Source organism: Mya arenaria, chromosome 8 (assembly GCF_026914265.1).
Source record: "Mya arenaria isolate MELC-2E11 chromosome 8, ASM2691426v1".
NCBI lineage: Eukaryota > Metazoa > Mollusca > Bivalvia > Myida > Myidae > Mya > Mya arenaria.
In genome coordinates, this window is record NC_069129.1 from 45445479 (window position 1) to 45464002 (window position 18524).

At 34.0% G+C, this 18524-nt stretch overlaps 1 protein-coding gene across 1 annotated transcript; it reads left to right on the top strand.

Annotated features, from left to right (window-relative positions):
- The first annotated feature begins 6181 nt into the window (after nucleotides 1-6181).
- LOC128243199 (alpha-(1,6)-fucosyltransferase-like) lies at nucleotides 6182-17135 on the top strand. Its single transcript, XM_052960803.1, has 9 exons — nucleotides 6182-6324; nucleotides 7050-7230; nucleotides 7854-7962; nucleotides 9196-9424; nucleotides 10904-11129; nucleotides 11406-11582; nucleotides 11882-12032; nucleotides 12177-12338; nucleotides 12721-17135. Exons 1-9 carry the CDS (start codon nucleotides 6225-6227, stop codon nucleotides 12835-12837), a joined length of 1452 nt encoding a protein of 483 aa, XP_052816763.1. The 5' UTR covers nucleotides 6182-6224; the 3' UTR covers nucleotides 12838-17135.
- Nucleotides 17136-18524: the final 1389 nt, after the last annotated feature.

The window sequence follows — 18524 nt, forward strand, 5'->3', positions numbered from 1 at the left end:
ATATTAAATGTTTGGGAGCGCTAAAATATTTACTGCGATCTATTTTCGTCTCATAAGATAGAAATACCGTGTTTTCTGTACCATTCAAATTAAACTCGGTATTCTTCATAGAAATGATCGATTTCGACATTTATTCTTCCTTATTTTGTCTTTTTAAACAATTGTATAAGATGTGGTAAATCTAACTTGGGAGTAAGAGTGCACCTTTAAAATTCGAGATAACGCTTATTTGACATCACGCGAGGTCAAATAAACGTTATCACTAAGTACAATGTTCGAGCAGTTTGTTATACTTAAACTTAAACCGACATATAGCGTTGCACGTATGTTTAATTAAATATAAGGCACACGTATATGAGCATCTGTACACAAGCATGTTGTATAATAATAATATAAGAGGTGCAATAGTTGGTTTGCGTATATAAAGCACGCGTACATGAGCGTCTGTACACAAGCATGTTGTATAATAATAATTCAATAGGTGCAATCATTGGTTTGCGTATATAAGGCACACGTACATGAGCGTCTGTACACAAGCATGCTGTATAATAATAATTTAATAGGTGCAATAATTCATTTACGTATATAATGCACACGTACATGAACGTCTGTACACAAGCATGTTGTTTAATAATAATTATTTAAAGAGGTGCAATCATTGGTTTGCGTATATAAAGCACACGTACATGAGCATGTGTACACAAGCATGTTGTATAATAATAATATAAGAGGTGCAATAATTGGTTTGCGAATATAAGGCATGCGTACATGAGCATGTGTACACATGCATGTTGTTTAATAATAAAATAAGAGGTGCAACATTGGTTTGCGTATAAAAGGCACACGCACATAGGCGTCTGTACAAAAACAGGTTGTATAATAATAATATAAGAGCTGCAATCATTGGTTTACGTATACTAATATAAGGCAAACGAACATGAGCGTCTGTACACAAGCATGTTGTATAATTATAATTCAACAGGTGCGATCATTGGGTTGCGTATATAATGCACACATACAAGAGCGTCTGAACACAAGCATATTGTATAATAATAATATAAGAGATGCAATCATTGGTTTGCATATACTAATATAAGGCAAACGTTCATGAACGTCTGTACACAAGCATGTTGACACTTGTATAAGTATAATTCAACAGGTGCAATCATTGGTTTGCGTATATAAGGCAGACTTGCATAAGCGTCTGTACACAAGCATGTTGTATAATAATAATTTAATAGGTGCAATCATTAGTTTGCGTATATAAGGCAGACTTGCATAAGCGTCTGTACACAAGCATGTTGTATAATAATAATTTAACAGGTGCAATCATTGGTTTGCGTATATAAGGCAGACTTGCATAAGCGTCTGTACACAAGCATGTTGTATAATAATAATTTAATAGGTGCAATCATTAGTTTACGTATATAATGCACACGTACATAAGCGTCTGTACAAAAGGATGTTGAATAATAATAAAATAAGAGGTGCAATCATTGGTTTCCGTATAAAAGGCACACGTATATAGTCGACTGTACAAAAACATGCTGTATCAATTATAATATAAGAGGTGAAAACATTTGGTTGCGTATATAAGTCACACGTACAAGAGTGTCTGAACACAGGCATGTTGTATAACAATAAGAGCTGCAATCAATGGGTTGCGTAAATAAGGCACACGTACATGAGCATGTGTACACAAGCATGTTGTATAATAATAATTTAATAGGTGTGATCATTAGTTTACGTATATAATGCACACGTAAATGAGCGTCTGTACAAAAGGATGTTGAATAATAATAAAATAAGAGGTGCAATCATTGGTTTCCGTATAAAAGGCACACGTATATAGTCGACTGTACAAAACATGCTGTATCAATTATAATATAAGAGGTGAAAACATTTGGTTGCGTATATAAGTCACACGTACAAGAGTGTCTGAACACAGGCATGTTGTATAACAATAAGAGGTGCAATCAATGGGTTGCGTAAATAAGACACACGTTCATGAGCATTTGTACACAAGCATGTTTTATAATGATAATAATGATATAAGAAGTGCAATCATTGGGTTGCGTATATAAGGTTCACGTACAGCGTCTGTGCACAAGCATGTTGTATAATTATAAATTAAGTGGTGCAACCATTGGTTTGCGTATATAAGGCTCACTTTCATGAGCGTCTGTAGACAAGCAAGTTGTATAATAATAATATAAGAGATTCTATCATTGGTTTGTCATACATTCAGTAGCGGTTTTAAAGACAGCGAGTCATGGTTCACAACACACTGGGAGCCGGCTTTTAAGACAGCAAGTTATGGTTTACCATACATTGAGTTCTGGCGTCTTTAAAACGAGTTCTCGGTGTATGGTGAACCACGTCTTGCTGCCTTTAACATCAGTACTCGATGGATGGTGAACCATAACTCTGAATCCTTAAAACATTTACTCAATGTATGGTGAACCATGACTCTGTGTCTTTAAAACCAACCCTGAGTGTATGGAAAACCATAATTTTGTGTCTTTTAAACCAGTACTCGGTGTATGGGAAATCGTAACTCTGTGCCTCTAAAACTGGTCCTTAGTGTGTGGTGAAAAATAACTCAGTGTCTTTAAAACTGGCTCTCAGTGTCTTTTGTGACCCATCAATCTGTGTCTCTAAAACTGGTTCTTAGTGTGTGGTGAACCATGACGACTCGGTGTCTTTAAAACTGTTACTCAGTGTCTGGTGAACAATAACTCGGTGTCTGTAAAACTGATATTCAGTGTTTGACGAACAATAATTCGGTGTCATTAAAACTGGTACTCAGTGTGTGGTGAACCATAACTCGGTGTCTTTAAAACTGTTACTCAGTGTCTGATGTACAATAACCCGTTGTCTGTAAAACTGATATTCAGTGTTTGACGAACAATAACTCGGTGTCATTAAAACTGGTACTCAGCGTGTGGTGAACCATAACTCGGTGTGTTTAAAACTGGTACTCAGCGTGTGGTGAACCATAACTCGGTGTGTTTAAAACTGGTACTCAGTGTGTGGTGAATCATGACACGGTGTGTTTAAAACTGGTACTCAGTGTGTGGTGAATCATGACACGGTGTGTTTAAAACTGGTACTCAGTGTGTGGTGAATCATGACACGGTGTCTTTAAAACTGGTACTCAGTGTGTGGTGAATCATGACACAGTGTTTTTAAAACAGGTTCTCAGTGTGTGGTGAATCATGACACGGTGTTTTTAAAACAGGTACTCAGTGTGTGGTGAACCATAACTCGGTGTCTTTAAAACAGGTACTCAGTGTGTGGTGAACCATAACTCGGTGTGTTTAAAACTGGTACTCAGTGTGTGGTGAATCATGACACGGTGTGTTTAAAACTGGTTCTCAGTGTGTGGTGAATCATGACTCGGTGTCTTTAAAACTGGTACTCAGTGTGTGGTGAATCATGACACGGTGTGTTTAAAACTGGTACTCAGTGTGTGGTGAATCATGACACAGTGTTTTTAAAACAGGTACTCAGTGTGTGGTGAACCATGACACGGTGTGTTTAAAACTGGTACTCAGTGTGTGGTGAATCATGACACGGTGTCTTTAAAACTGGTACTCAGCGTGTGGTGAATCATGACTCGGTGTCTTTTAAACTGGTACTCAGCGTGTGGTGAATCATGACTCGGTGTGTTTAAAACTGGTACTCAGTGTGTGGTGAATCATGACACGGTGTGTTTAAAACTGGTACTCAGTGTGTGGTGAATCATGACACGGTGTGTTTAAAACTGGTACTCAGTGTGTGGTGAATCATGACACGGTGTGTTTAAAACTGGTACTCAGTGTGTGGTGAATCATGACACGGTGTCTTTAAAACTGGTACTCAGTATGTGGTGAATCATGACACGGTGTGTTTAAAACAGGTACTCAGTGTGTGGTGAATCATGACACAGTGTTTTTAAAACAGGTTCTCAGTGTGTGGTGAATCATGACACGGTGTTTTTAAAACAGGTACTCAGTGTGTGGTGAACCATAACTCGGTGTCTTTAAAACAGGTACTCAGTGTGTGGTGAACCATAACTCGGTGTGTTTAAAACTGGTACTCAGTGTGTGGTGAATCATGACACGGTGTGTTTAAAACTGGTACTCAGTGTGTGGTGAATCATGACACGGTGTCTTTAAAACTGGTACTCAGTGTGTGGTGAATCATGACACGGTGTGTTTAAAACTGGTACTCAGTGTGTGGTGAATCATGACACAGTGTTTTTAAAACAGGTACTCAGTGTGTGGTGAACCATGACACGGTGTGTTTAAAACTGGTACTCAGTGTGTGGTGAATCATGACACGGTGTCTTTAAAACTGGTACTCAGCGTGTGGTGAATCATGACTCGGTGTCTTTTAAACTGGTACTCAGCGTGTGGTGAATCATGACTCGGTGTGTTTAAAACTGGTACTCAGTGTGTGGTGAATCATGACACGGTGTCTTTAAAACTGGTACTCAGTGTGTGGTGAATCATGACACGGTGTGTTTAAAACTGGTACTCAGTGTGTGGTGAATCATGACACGGTGTCTTTAAAACTGGTACTCAGCGTGTGGTGAATCATGACTCGGTGTGTTTAAAACTGGTACTCAGTGTGTGGTGAATCATGACTCGGTGTGTTTAAAACTGGTACTCAGTGTGTGGTGAATCATGACACGGTGTCTTTAAAACTGGTACTCAGCGTGTTGTGAATCATGACTCGGTGTCTTTAAAACAGGTACTCTGTATGTGGTAAATACTCACACGGTGTTTTTTAAATCTTGTACTCAGTGCGTTGTGAACCATTACTCGGTGTCTTTAAAACCAGTTCACAGTGTATAGTAAACCATGACTCGGTGCCTTTAAAGCCAGTACACAGTGTGTGGTGAACCACCGCTTGATGTCTCAATGCTTTCTCTATGAAAACAACACTAAAACGAATGAGCTAAAACATATTTAGAATTTTATGTCTGAAAAAAAATATAATACATATTCATCAAATCCATAAATAAACTTACTCATTATCATTTAATGATTTATGTGTATACATATGTAATTATTTTAGAAAATATATATGGTAACTGGTTTTCAATTCAGTGTGAGAAAATCTTTGATGGTCCTTGATATTATACTTGAATAACTTACTGGCCCTACTTGTACATAGAGAGCTGTGCATTATATATTTAAATGTAACAGTGTTTCTTAGTAGAAAAGAGAGCAAGTAATTATTAAACGAATAGTACTGTGATACTGGCCCTTGTTTGGCATAGAGAGCAAGGTTGTATGCAATTAATTGTACCATCAGTCCTACTTGGACATGTAGAGCAAGGTAATATGTATTATAGTGTAACGTTGGTCCTTTTTGGACAAGGATCGCAACGTATTATGACCTATATTGGTTAACTTGTCCTATTGGGACATGGATAACAAGGTGTTATGAACTGTACTGATAAACTGGACCTACTTGGACATAGAGAGCAAAATACTATAAAACATAATGTAACATTTGTCCTGCTTGCGCAAAGAATGCAGGGCCTTATGAATTTTACTGTATCATTAATCCTACCAGGGCGAAAATGGCAAGGCATTTTAACTTTACTTCAACATTTGTCCAACAGTGACTTACGGACCTAGGTATTATGAATCATACTGTAAAACTGGCCCTACTTGGATATATAGAGAATGGTTATATGAGTTATACTGTAACATTGGTCCAACTCTTACATAGAGGGCTATGTATTATGCATTATACTTTAACACTGGTATTACATGGACAAAAAGAGCATGGTATTATGAATTGCATTGTACTCTTACGTAAAGAGCAAATTAATATGTATTATAATGTAAGATTGGTCCTACTGGACAACGTGAGCAAGGCATTATGAATACTTCTGTAACATTTGTCCTACTACTAAAATAGACAGAAAGGTGTTTGAATTTTACTCTAAAATTGGTCCTTTTTGGACAACGAAAGAAATTCATTTTGTAATACACTAATACATACGTCCTACTGTTAAAGATTTTAGTTATAAATTCATTTAAATGATTTTAAAGCTGCTGCGGGCATTTTAATACCGCAATCACTGTTTTATAGCCATATTGATCGAAATCCGATCAATGTAAATTCTTCATAATCAACCTTACAAAACGGTTATATCACGAGTAGCCATATGTTACACACTTGTACTCAACCACTGCAGGAAATATTTAAAAACGTTTGTGAAGATGAGCTTAAAACATGTGTTGTGCATAGTGGCATCGTTATATATATGTATATCATTAAGCATTTTTATTATTTTTATAGTGACAACAGATTATCCCGAAGGTAGTATGATTATTCGTGTTAAAGTGTTATATGATAAGATAACTTTTGTTGTGCTATTTTGTTGTCATGACAGTCGTAAATTTGCAGAACATAGAAAATTTACACATAGTAAAACTGCTTCGTAATACATGTGTTTTTGGTGCCTTGACATATATCGATATATGTGTTTTGCAGGGTCGCAAAGACATTTGTAACAATTTGTAACAATTAACAAAACATTTTGGTTATACTTGTCATTATTATAAGCAATATGGACTTATGGTCGTACTTTCGTTAGACATAAAAAACAATCTATGATATCATTAACCGATGCCTTGGCCCTAGTGTGAGCTATATTGTAATGCAATGCTGCCTTTCTTCCGATTGGACAAACAAACTAGCATGTAACGTTCTGATATCTAAGAGAGGCATTTCATATCCTCCCTGTTTTGCATGCTCTTTAAACTTCACTACGCATGAAATATATAATTATATGTTGGAAATAATTTCCGTCGGAGACACAAATTACATTATACCTATGAAACTCTCCACGATTATATTAAGAATAATAATTCAATAAGTGCACATGAAGGTCTGTAATCAGCTCTTTTACTCTAGTTTTATCAGTATTATCTTCCAGAAAACATCCTGTGGTATACAACGACTCAATTATTTTAAACATTCCGAAATGAGTTACAAAACTTAATTACTCTCATTACTACGCTAGAATTATAATTGTATTTTAGATACGTCAACTTCTTACACCCCTGATCCTAAGTATGAGGATGCAAGGCGGGAAACAAGGAGGTTATCACAAGAAATGTGGATGTACATGGATAGCCAACTAAAACGACTGATAAGCCAAAACGTAGAAACAGACACTAAATATATTAAAGACATACTTGCTTTTGGCTCTCACCTTCATACGTAAGTATGTTAGAAGTATAGGTATATATCAATTTATTTTTCAAACCGCAATTTAATTGAACCATGATATGTTTAATACATTCACAATACCATATTATCTATATAATACAATGAAAAGCACAGGGGGTAATCCCAGTAATCGAAAATCAATAACATAAACCTTGTTCAGGGGCACAAACGACAATGAGCAAGAGTCAGACATATTAGAACAACAGACATAATAACAAACACCAAAAACTGACTACACACTCATTAAAATAGCTTCATCGATAAATGATGGGGTTACCACATTTGAACGGTCGGTAAAACACGGGTTCACTGGCAAACTGGTCTACTGGGGGCTTAAACTAGTTTGCATGGCCTTAACTTATTAAAAGAATGTTGGATAAAAGTATGACATACATTTGACGTTAGTACAAATACACAAACATAGTAGAACAAGTATATGACTTGAGTGTAAGTCCCAAATTATTAACATCTAGGTTAAAGTACTGTTTAGGGCAACGCAATCATGGACTTCTGATAATTTAATTTGCCTGAGAACATTAACTTAGCATCTATTTCTCTTACATTTATGCTAGAACTGACAAAGAGGACCCTTCTATACTTTTATTTTTCTACAGGGCGATTTTATTGGCACATGACACATTGGAGGACGAGTTTGAAAAATGGCGCAATTTGCGATCAAATGAGGTGGGCAGATGTGTCCAGGAACAACTAGACTCAATCCAGGCACGTATAGTCAATATTTAGAATTTGTTTACAATGAAACTCATACATAGCGTGGGTGTTACCAATCTAGCTTAGAATTAATAAGGCCACACACACCTAGTGAAAAACAGCAGACATACTTAAAACAGAAATGAATCCAAAATAGGAGATAATGTAACCCACACACGGAATATTTAAACGGCACTTTATGTTTTTACAAAGCATTTATATCTTAAGTTAACTAATATATGATTAATATCAAAGTTGAAAACGTTCTTATGTTTTGAACGTCCTTAGTTTATGCAAGCAATTGTATCAGATAGTATGCCCACAAAAAAGATAGAAAGGCAAAACATGTTCAAAATACATACATTCTAACAAGGACAGTTGCCCTCTATTGTAATGCTACAATTAAAATAGAGGAAATGGGCTAAATGTAAATGCCAACCAAAATGCCAGTTTTGCATGGATTTACTACGTGCAGTGGGAAACAAACCCCTTGGCGATTTAATATATCGCCCCCATTAACATTTCCCTAAGTTTTTATGACTCTAGCTTATATACTTTTTCAGTTTTCTCAATACAAGTCCGCATAATAATTACGGAATCACGCACATACGCACGCACGGATCGACAAGTGCATATTTATACGTCCTTTCCCCTATGTTTGTACAGGCATAAAAAGAACAATACTTGTAATCAAAATAACTGCGACATAGAATTGTCTAGAGTGGGTTCTAAAATTAACACTAGATTGGGCAACTGTTAACAAACATATATTATATTTGCGTCTTAAGATAAATGAAACTCTTAACATTGTTCTTTGCATAATCATTATACCCTCAAACTTTTGTTGTACACATTATATCGCTTTTATTAGTTTCAAAATAAAATAATTATACTTACTTGGACAGTACATTGCACAATGGTGATATATCAAACATTATTTAAATCGTTATTGATTGAAAATGGTTTCAGGGAAAGTTCGAATACATTCATTCGTATATTTTATTGTACAACAATTATACTTAATCAGCACTGATATTTTGTACATATCCTTTCCTCAACAGCGTGCCAATGAATAAATACACACTACAATGTCAATGAGTGACAAAAGAGGTGAAACAGGTGTATGGCGAAGAGAGACAGCTACCAGCCACAGTTTCATTTACAATAAATATTGCTTGCTTCGTTAGTTTCTATCCGATTGATTTAGAATAAAACGATGAAAAAACTTTCTTGTCTATGTTTCAGAACCCTTTGAACTGTTCGACAGCAGATATGTTCGTTTGCAAATTAGATACGGCCTGTGGCTTTGGATGCCAGATGCACCATGTTACTTATTGCCTCATGGTCGCCTATGCAACTAATCGAACTATGGTTTTGGTCTCTAAAGGATGGCGGTACTCAAAGGCTGGTTGGGATATTGTCTTTCGTCCACTGAGCAAAACATGCCACGAAAACCATCCAGATGTTATCAAAAGTAATGTTAAAAAAGCGTATTTAAACCTTTGCTTTAATTTCATTTTTTTTAACTTAACTATGCATTTCGGCCATTATATTTGTTTTATGTATGATGAATGAAATACATGTCTGGTTGCATCAGGATTGATTAACAGTATTTCTTACCTTCTGCCTGATAACAAAAGTGCCTATATCATTGAAAAATTCCGCTACAATGATACATTATGTTGATATGTTACAAAAGACCTTTGAAAGAATTAGGTCGTCCATTTGACAATGGAAATGTTACCCGAATGCATACCAAGGTGATCCTGCTGCAGTCGCAATATTGTTTTGACTCATATTTTCAAATTTTCCATGAGTTTTTGTTACTGTTATCTTATATTTTAGTTTACCGTCAAATCATTTAGAACATTTCATTAAATAACAAAACTACAGCTTTATGCATGGCCTTTAATCGCCAAGATGGTATAGGTCTCTTTTTTCTATGGGAAGTCAAAGTTTAAAAAAAAGGAATGTAAAGACATTTGTCCTGCGAAAATTGGAGAAAGTTGATTTTTATGAATGGTTCTTCAAATGGAGGTCTCTAAACCAATTAAGATTCATCAGCACAAAGACATTTCAGATTATTTTTTAAAACTAACTCCATACTTTGTGTCATAACAAATACGACCAGGTTGCCTCAATTTGCAAATTTCGGAAACATGTTGATGAGAAAGAGATGTGTATTATTACTAATTACCCTGGAAATGCAGAATGTTTTATACACAATATATTTGCTAAATATTAAACTAAGTTAAATTCTCGAATGCTTTATTTATACCGTCTTAAGGCAACACAACGAGGTTCTACAAAAACTATTACATATATAGTAAAATATATTATCTATTACATATTTGGCAACTTTACTTATTTTCTTACTTATTCAATTTGTTTAAAGATATAATTGTGCAACTACACACCATAGTTTTCACAAAAGTAACAAACATTATCAAATATGTTCAAACGTTGCATACCAACATATTGATTGATTTTAGGAATACGTTCTTTTGACACAATTAACTTTAAATCAACAGTGTCAAACTTGACAAAATATGTTGTCCACGATTTTCAAAGAATTTACTGACAACATAACTTGCATTAGAAGATGGTGATTTCGATCTTCTTCATTTCATAGACTGCTACACTCTAGTGCCAAACATGACCAAATATGATTTTCAAGATATATTGTATAATGTGAACTGTTGAATTCAAGTTAAAAAAATGCATTTATATTCTATATGACTATATACCTTGTCGGTATACGTCAAATAAAAGAATGTTATGTTCTGTTCAATAAATAGACGTTACTGTTCGAAATACTTATGTTCTTTAGGGATAGGTGGTTTTGAGAAATAACTTGCTATCTATTTCTTTTGAAGAGTAGCAAAAGAGTCAAATATGTTACCAAGACGATAAATGGAACATATTACATAACTTACCGAATTACTTACTTTAGGAATGGGAAATCTTACGCGACTACAAATCGTAGATCTCAATACGGGATACCATAATCCGCTTGCGTTGCCAGACGTTTTGCAAACATGTATTCAACATTTCCACGGACATCCCAGACCGTGGTGGGTGGGGCAATTTGTGAGATACATTTTGCGACCAAATCACAATCTTGAGGAAAGCTTGAAAAACAAGGAGAAGCGTTTTACATTCGATCATCCTATAGTAGGGTATGTTATATTGTAATTTAGCAGCATGTGTTCTGAGTGCAATTGTTATATTTGAAATTGGTATTAACTGTTCTTGTTCATATCTGTTTTCATTCTCCATCACTACTGTATTATTGTGTAATAAGTCGTTTTAAATGAAGTTAATCGCGATACGACCTCGCATATTCGGTTAATTGAAAAGATAAACAATCATTGAAGTTATTAGACTCAATTTCATGGCAGCGAGAACAAAATGAAAAAAACAGTGTTATTTTGTGCTTAACTTTATTTTATTAGAATTCAGGTGCGAAGAACAGATAAACTTCATAGCGAAGCTTCGTTCCATTCTTTACAAGAGTACATGATCCATGTAAAGAGGTGGTTTGACGTTGCAGAAACAAAGACACCAATTGTACAACGAAAGGTTTACCTTGCCACGGATGACCCTTCATTGTTTACAGAAGCAGAACACACGTAAAGAGGATACGTTATTTTGTAATGATCTTGTAAACAAATGACCTAAACGACGAAAACATAACTATAAATGTCATCAAAGGCGACAAATCAAAATATTTGTCATAGAATATGAAATAAACGCAAGCTACAATATATAAAAAAAAATGTTATAGTAGAATTGTTCAAACTTTACACATTTCTCCGTTTAAGCATTAAGTGCAATTCTGCTTTAAAAGAGTAATCATATATATATATTTCGGTAATGTATTTCAGTTTGATGATATGGTTTCAATCATTTTTGAAATTGTGAATTTTAGGTATCCCACGTACAGCTTCATAGGTGATGTGAATATTTCTATAAGTGCCCAACTTAGCAGCCGATACACTTTAGAATCGTTGAAAGGTGTAATAACGGACGTACATTTCCTTTCTATGTGTGATTACATCGTGTGTACACTATCATCCGGGGTATAGTAAACATATTCCAGCATAGCGGACATAATTTTCGTATTTGATAAGTAGTTTAGAGTGGGCTTGATTTTTCTTTCACACCTTTGTATGAATAAACGACGTATCAATTTTAATTAGTGTAACGAGCTGTTTTATTTTAAGGTATGTCGTCTTGCGTACGAGATAATGCAAACAAGGCATGCAGATGCATCCTCAAGAGTTAAGTCCCTTGACGACTTATACTACTTTATTGGTGGAGCCCCAGAGAAATGGATATCAATATACAACCATGAAGCGCAAAATGAAGATGAATTCAGTTTCAATGTTTGTTATGGCAAATATAGTGTACTATAAATACACAATGCACACATTCACTTAAAAATAATAGTATTTATGTATTTCTTTGAATTGTACAGAGGATGATCTTATCATTTTATTGATGTATATGTTTTTGTAGTATCATGATAATATTAAGTATATTAATGTTTATTTCATAATAGTGTGTAAAACATTTTATGTCAGTAAACAAGTGTTTCAAGGTCTAATTGACTATCTTTAGCGAAACGAACTCCTTTTCATCAATAAGATTGGATGTTTCAAAATATTGACAAACCTTTATTTGATACTTTAAAGCATTTGCCGTATCCGATCTAGCAACGTCATTTTGGAATTGTATAAAACTTGTGTTCTCAATTTCCATATTCAGGCTGGCGACACTATCCACAACTACGGGAATCATTGGGACGGATACTCAAAAGGAAAACATTTGCGGTCAGGCAACGAAGGTCTTTTCCCATCTTACAAAGTCAAAAATTTCTTTTGACTTTTCAATAAATCTGATACGAAATGATTGTTTGCCGGACAGAGCCATAATAGTTTGCGGATGATTATTATTATTTATAATAGTTGCAAGGAATATTTAACAGTCGGATATGTGTTTATAGCGGTTTTTCTAAGAAAGTATTTTTGTTTAAGTCACCTCATCTATCTGTTGTTATCTGAGTCCAATAAGCTTTTGTTGTATTAAGGGTGTGTTGAAACAAGTATTTACTCTTCAGTATTATTGAAAAAAACGTATCAATAGAATTTATTATTTAGTTATTGAGAGACAAATGAGCATGAATGAGAGATATAATTTCTGACACAAATTTAGTTTTGTGTTTGGAATCTTCTGGGAAATGCAAAAGTCATTTTATCATATCAGATAACTAAATCACATTTGTTATTCTTTGCAGCCATGGCAACCGTAACAACTGTTTATGTTGCATTTGCAAAAACATGTTCTTTTATTCATGTTGTTCCTTTAGTACAAATGATTATTGCAGTGTTTTGTACTTCATACTGGTATTTTGATCTCAAAGTGTCTGCAATTTGAGGAAAATTCTGAAAAATAGCTTTGCATGTTTTGCCTTGAATTTTGTTAAGTTTTCAAACTATTTAGATTGGCCTCAAAAACCTTTAAAACATATGTTAATTAGGTAATGTTTCAAAAAAGTGTGCTTTAAAAGTAAATACTGATTTGAGTAATTTACACCGTTATTTTTACACTATCAAAACACTTAATTCTCATCAACTCGCCAGAAACGTGCACAGCAATATTATTCAAACACTTATAATTTGTAAAGGCAAATAAGAGGTATACAACACTCATTTCTTGTAAGTGCACCATCAAAGTGCACAGTCATTTAAGGTAGGTGCAGAATTAAATTCAACAGCATTAAATTCATAAGATTTATTAAAAATGGTAAAACTGGGCAAGAATCTTTTTTTTTCTATCGTTTTGAAAGATAGGGCTGAATTGGGCTGTTAGTGTCTCTTAATATTCCTGTCGTACGTACAGTGCAACACCAATTAAGCAAGATTGGAGGCTGACCGTTTTTTTTTTTCTTTTTTCTTTTTTCATTCAGAGAATATGAGTGTTTGCAGAAATTATAATGACAAAGTTGTGTTTGGTGCATCTTTTGTATTGTATCGTACGTTAGAGGAGCTTGCATATAGCTCGGACTCATTTATTTGTAGCGAACGTATGTTTCCGGTCGTTTTGTATTTAAAGTGGACACGTATTTCATCTGATATTTCCTTTATATGTCATTGTTTGTAGTAATTACTGGCTGCAATTCGGCGCACATCTAAATCAACTTTTGTAACAGTGTAGTTGCGTTCTCTTAAACCTATTAAAATCCTTACTTAAATGGCCTCCTGCTTTAAATCATCGTTTCAATGCAATTGCACAAATAAATTTTAATAGACATTGACTGAAACAATTGCAATCTGTGTTGTAAGAGTCTTTCGTTGATTGTGATTGCTTTGATTTCTGTCTCTTTAACAAACCTTAAGCTGGTTACTGCTAGGCTTCAGAATGCAAGAAAATATTACATAGATCTTTCACTGGTGCTCGCTATAAGAATTATTGTTAGTCATTTTTTGATGTCAAAAATAATTCTTTTCTCTCTTTTGTTGAATTTAATAATTCGGTAGGAATCACAAAAAGCCATTTATAACAAAATTTTCAAATCAAATTAAAAAAAACAACCTTTATTTAATATAATTAAACAATGAAATTATATATAAGCATTCGACGTCGGTCAACGAGCAAAGAACACATTGTAGGACGTATAGAGAAATACATTTTTGATTCACACCACAGTAAGTCTCTAGACACGGGCGAGTCTGTAATCACACTAATTGCATCAAGCTCCACATCAAAGCAGTCCGAGTCCTTCACTTTTATCCTAACTTCATGTTTTCCGGCTGGTAATTCAACTTCAGAACCTATGGTTCCTGACGCGAGAAATGCGTTCCAAAGCTTTCCACCAGACGAACGATCATGCGTTGTGAATTCTCCTATATGTTCATTATTTATTGTAAATTCGAGATTGTCCGATCCACCGTCGTTAGAATACAGGACTCCCAGAATCAACAGTTTGACTCTGTTAAGAAGACATAAGTTAAGTAGTACGGTATCCTCTCGAAACAAACGTAGCACCGAAGCATGCGATGCACCTGAACGCCATGGCGTTCGAGAACGTCCGGGACCGCCAAGAATATTTTCAAACTCAAAACTGTTAAACATCTGTCTGCCTTCGTTGGCTAATATTAATGTCACGACCACGATAATTTGAGCCATTAGGTATCCCATTTCTGTAGAGTGTGTGTCCACATAAAACCCTCGAATTGGCTCTCTTCCAAAACTACCAAAGAGTGCACATCCACATAAAGTTTAACTTTGTGTCTTTGTTTTTATCTCTTTTTGTAAATGAACCTAATATATAATCCGGACCGTAAGATCTGTGTTGATTAAAAATGATACGCATACGCCCAGTTAAATATGATCATTTTTAATCCGCGCAATGAAATATGTATGACGATGAAAAGTGCATAATTTTATAATTAGCCCATAATTTATTCTGTGATAGATGTAAACAGGACAGAGTAGCGTGCTCTCAGTGACAGGTAAGGAAAGTTTAAGGACTCTACCATTTATATAAACCGTGATACATTAATATACGTGTAAAACAAACAATTAAACAACTTCGTGTGATTTAAAGCATGTCTCATATTCGTTTAATTAATTTTGAATTAAAAGGTCTAGTCGATGTCAAACATAAGTTAATAAGCTAAATGATTTATTAAGATTAGCAATTGCTTTTGCATGATGTTCTTTAAGCAATATTAATCATGTTAGGATCAATTAATGTCATGAAAACATGTTAGGCTTTATTGTTTGTAAAGCTATTGCTTAATTGTCAACGAAATGGAGGCCCCTTAACATATTTTAAGATCAGGTTATATTTGAATATCAATTATATGTGTGATACTCTTTGCAATGTTTACTAAACAAAATTAGACTTAAATAAAAATGAAAAAGGTTAAGTTATTGGTCAAAAATATCAAAACCGTTGCAGTAGCACCATTATCGTAGGGTATTCCCGATACACTACTACGTTATTGTTCATTATGTATTCTAGGCGATTGGGCTGTACCATGCTCGTTAATAATCAATTATTAATGAGTCAGTTTATTTTTTTTCCATAATGAATCAATGCGTAAATATGCACAATTACAGAAGCAATATCCTGCTAGACCACTTTTGATTTTGTCAATTAATTTCCCTCACGGTAGTTAGCATGGAGTGTAACGGAATGAAGTATCGTGGTTGCCGAACATACTGCACCGTTAGATTTACAGCTTGATGAGGTAATGTTGACTGCACCCACAACCCTATCTAGTAGATATTGAAGTCAGAGCCGGTTTCTCGGTCACGTAACTGTTTTGTACCATGTAGTTAAGGACAACGTTAAAAAACGAACGTTCGGAAGAGTTCGGAATAAGTGAATAACGTTTAATGTAATCAAAGTTATTAAACGGTTAATATCCCCTAATGTGTTACCGTTCCGAAATAGAAACAAAAGGTATTTAACTATTTAAGTAACTCTCTAAATTAATTTCTTAAATATATATTCTTTTGTTAATAACTTTAGTAGTGATTTGGTTTGACTAATTTAACCTTGTAGTGTCATGTTGGCCTAAACCGTAAGCTCAGTGTCTTTGTGACTGTTCAAGGCCATATAGAATATTCAATCATCAATATTTTAATTTGATAATAAAGAGTTAGTGCTTAAAGTTTTTTTTTATTATTCATTAAAGGCGATACCATATAGGTTGCTGTAAAAACCCCATATAATTAAGCATTTTTGTTAAACCATTCCATTGATTGATCAAACCAAACAAAATAGTTGATTTATACAGTTTGAAAAACACAATATCGATATTTTGTCGATTTCGTTGCCATGTATATTTTTATTGAAAACCACGTGATATAAAAACTTTTCTATTTTTATCTGTTACAGTACACAAATCACATGCGTTTATTGACATTAATATAAAATGAGTTTTAAGATAATAAAGCATACACCTTTTAAAAAAAGTATTTAGGTAAAGTGTATGGTTTTAAATGATAGTCACGTTGGCCGAACAAAATACTCTATTGCCGTTTTTGCTCAGGTATTAAACTTATCATAATAATTATCATTCATAATGCATACGATTTTCGTTTTTCTATTTGGCTCATTCATATATACAACTATTGTTGTCAATTCATTAGATTTAGTTAATTTTGTCTTAATTGTTATAACTTGGTAAAGGTATTAGTATGCATATATTGCTGGTAGCATTTGTGATTTGAATAAATGAAACTTTAAGGTTGATGCATGAGTGCGTGTTATTAATATCAAAGTAATCAAATCCATTAAAGATGTCAAACCAAGGTTGATAGTAATGTCAACCCTTTGAAGTTCTCGTACCTTCATATTTCATAATTTATTAAGCATATCAATATCACTCGTTAAAAAGGCCGATTAAGTCAAATCATTCATAAATACCATCTTTAAACGTAGAATAATGATCTATTTTATGTCCATAAATTACTTCATTATATACTTTCCGGTGATTTATAAAATTATCAGTGGAATATAGCATGATCATTTCACTGTTTCAAACACTGAACATATCAATTTGATATTCTTCACTGTTTCGATAATTGGAATTACCTTTTACCCCGCTTGTGCCGCTTTTAGAGTATGTGCCGATTACTTCCGCGGGCAAACTACATGTATAATAAAAACATGTTGCATTTATCTCTCTTACCATTGAAAGAAATAGCAGACTACGTAAACATCAACTCCCTTGCATACTTATTGTTTTCTTCAAAAAAGAAATGGATTAATTAAAAGAATGAATTCTTTCTGGAGATAGATTCGATATAATTGGGGGTTTGCATGTAAATAGGTTTGAAACACATGAGAATATTTCAACAGCTTGAACAACAACAACAACACCATCAACTTCTTCTTCATCATCATCATCATCATCATCATCATCATCATCATACTGGTCACATCATTTTTCTTGATTTTTAAGTTATCTAATAAATATTATTTTTGGTACAAAAGAAGGATTTTAAACGGACATTTTTAACAAACGACTTTAAATTTTAATAAATACTATTACTCATATCACAATAGAAGTATGTTATTCATGCTCATATTTTTCATTGCAAGAGAGAGGCTCATTCAAAAGTTGAATGACGAAAAGCACATCAGAAAATACAGATATCTGGACAAAAACAAGAAGTAAATGCTTATTTCAAATTGACAATATTTTAGTGATTATAGTTATATGTACTTTCAATATAGTTCAATGTTGGCATTTTTGTTGGTTCTCCCATTAAAACAAAATGTCGTGCAAGGGCAAATACTGAGGGTAAAATGCAAATATTCTTACATTGGTAAAGATAATGATTATTTCATATTAACAGAAGTATTCAATAAACAGAGATGTGTTGCTTTTAGGTGAAGATCGAATATTATTTCACGAGTGATAAAACATATAGGTTTTGATTCGTGGCACTGCCACTCGTGAAAGTGGTTTTCCTATTGATCACCCGTTAAATAAAACTCGATCTTCAACTGAAAACTACAAAATTAATATCCTCTTTGTGTTCAGCAAAGA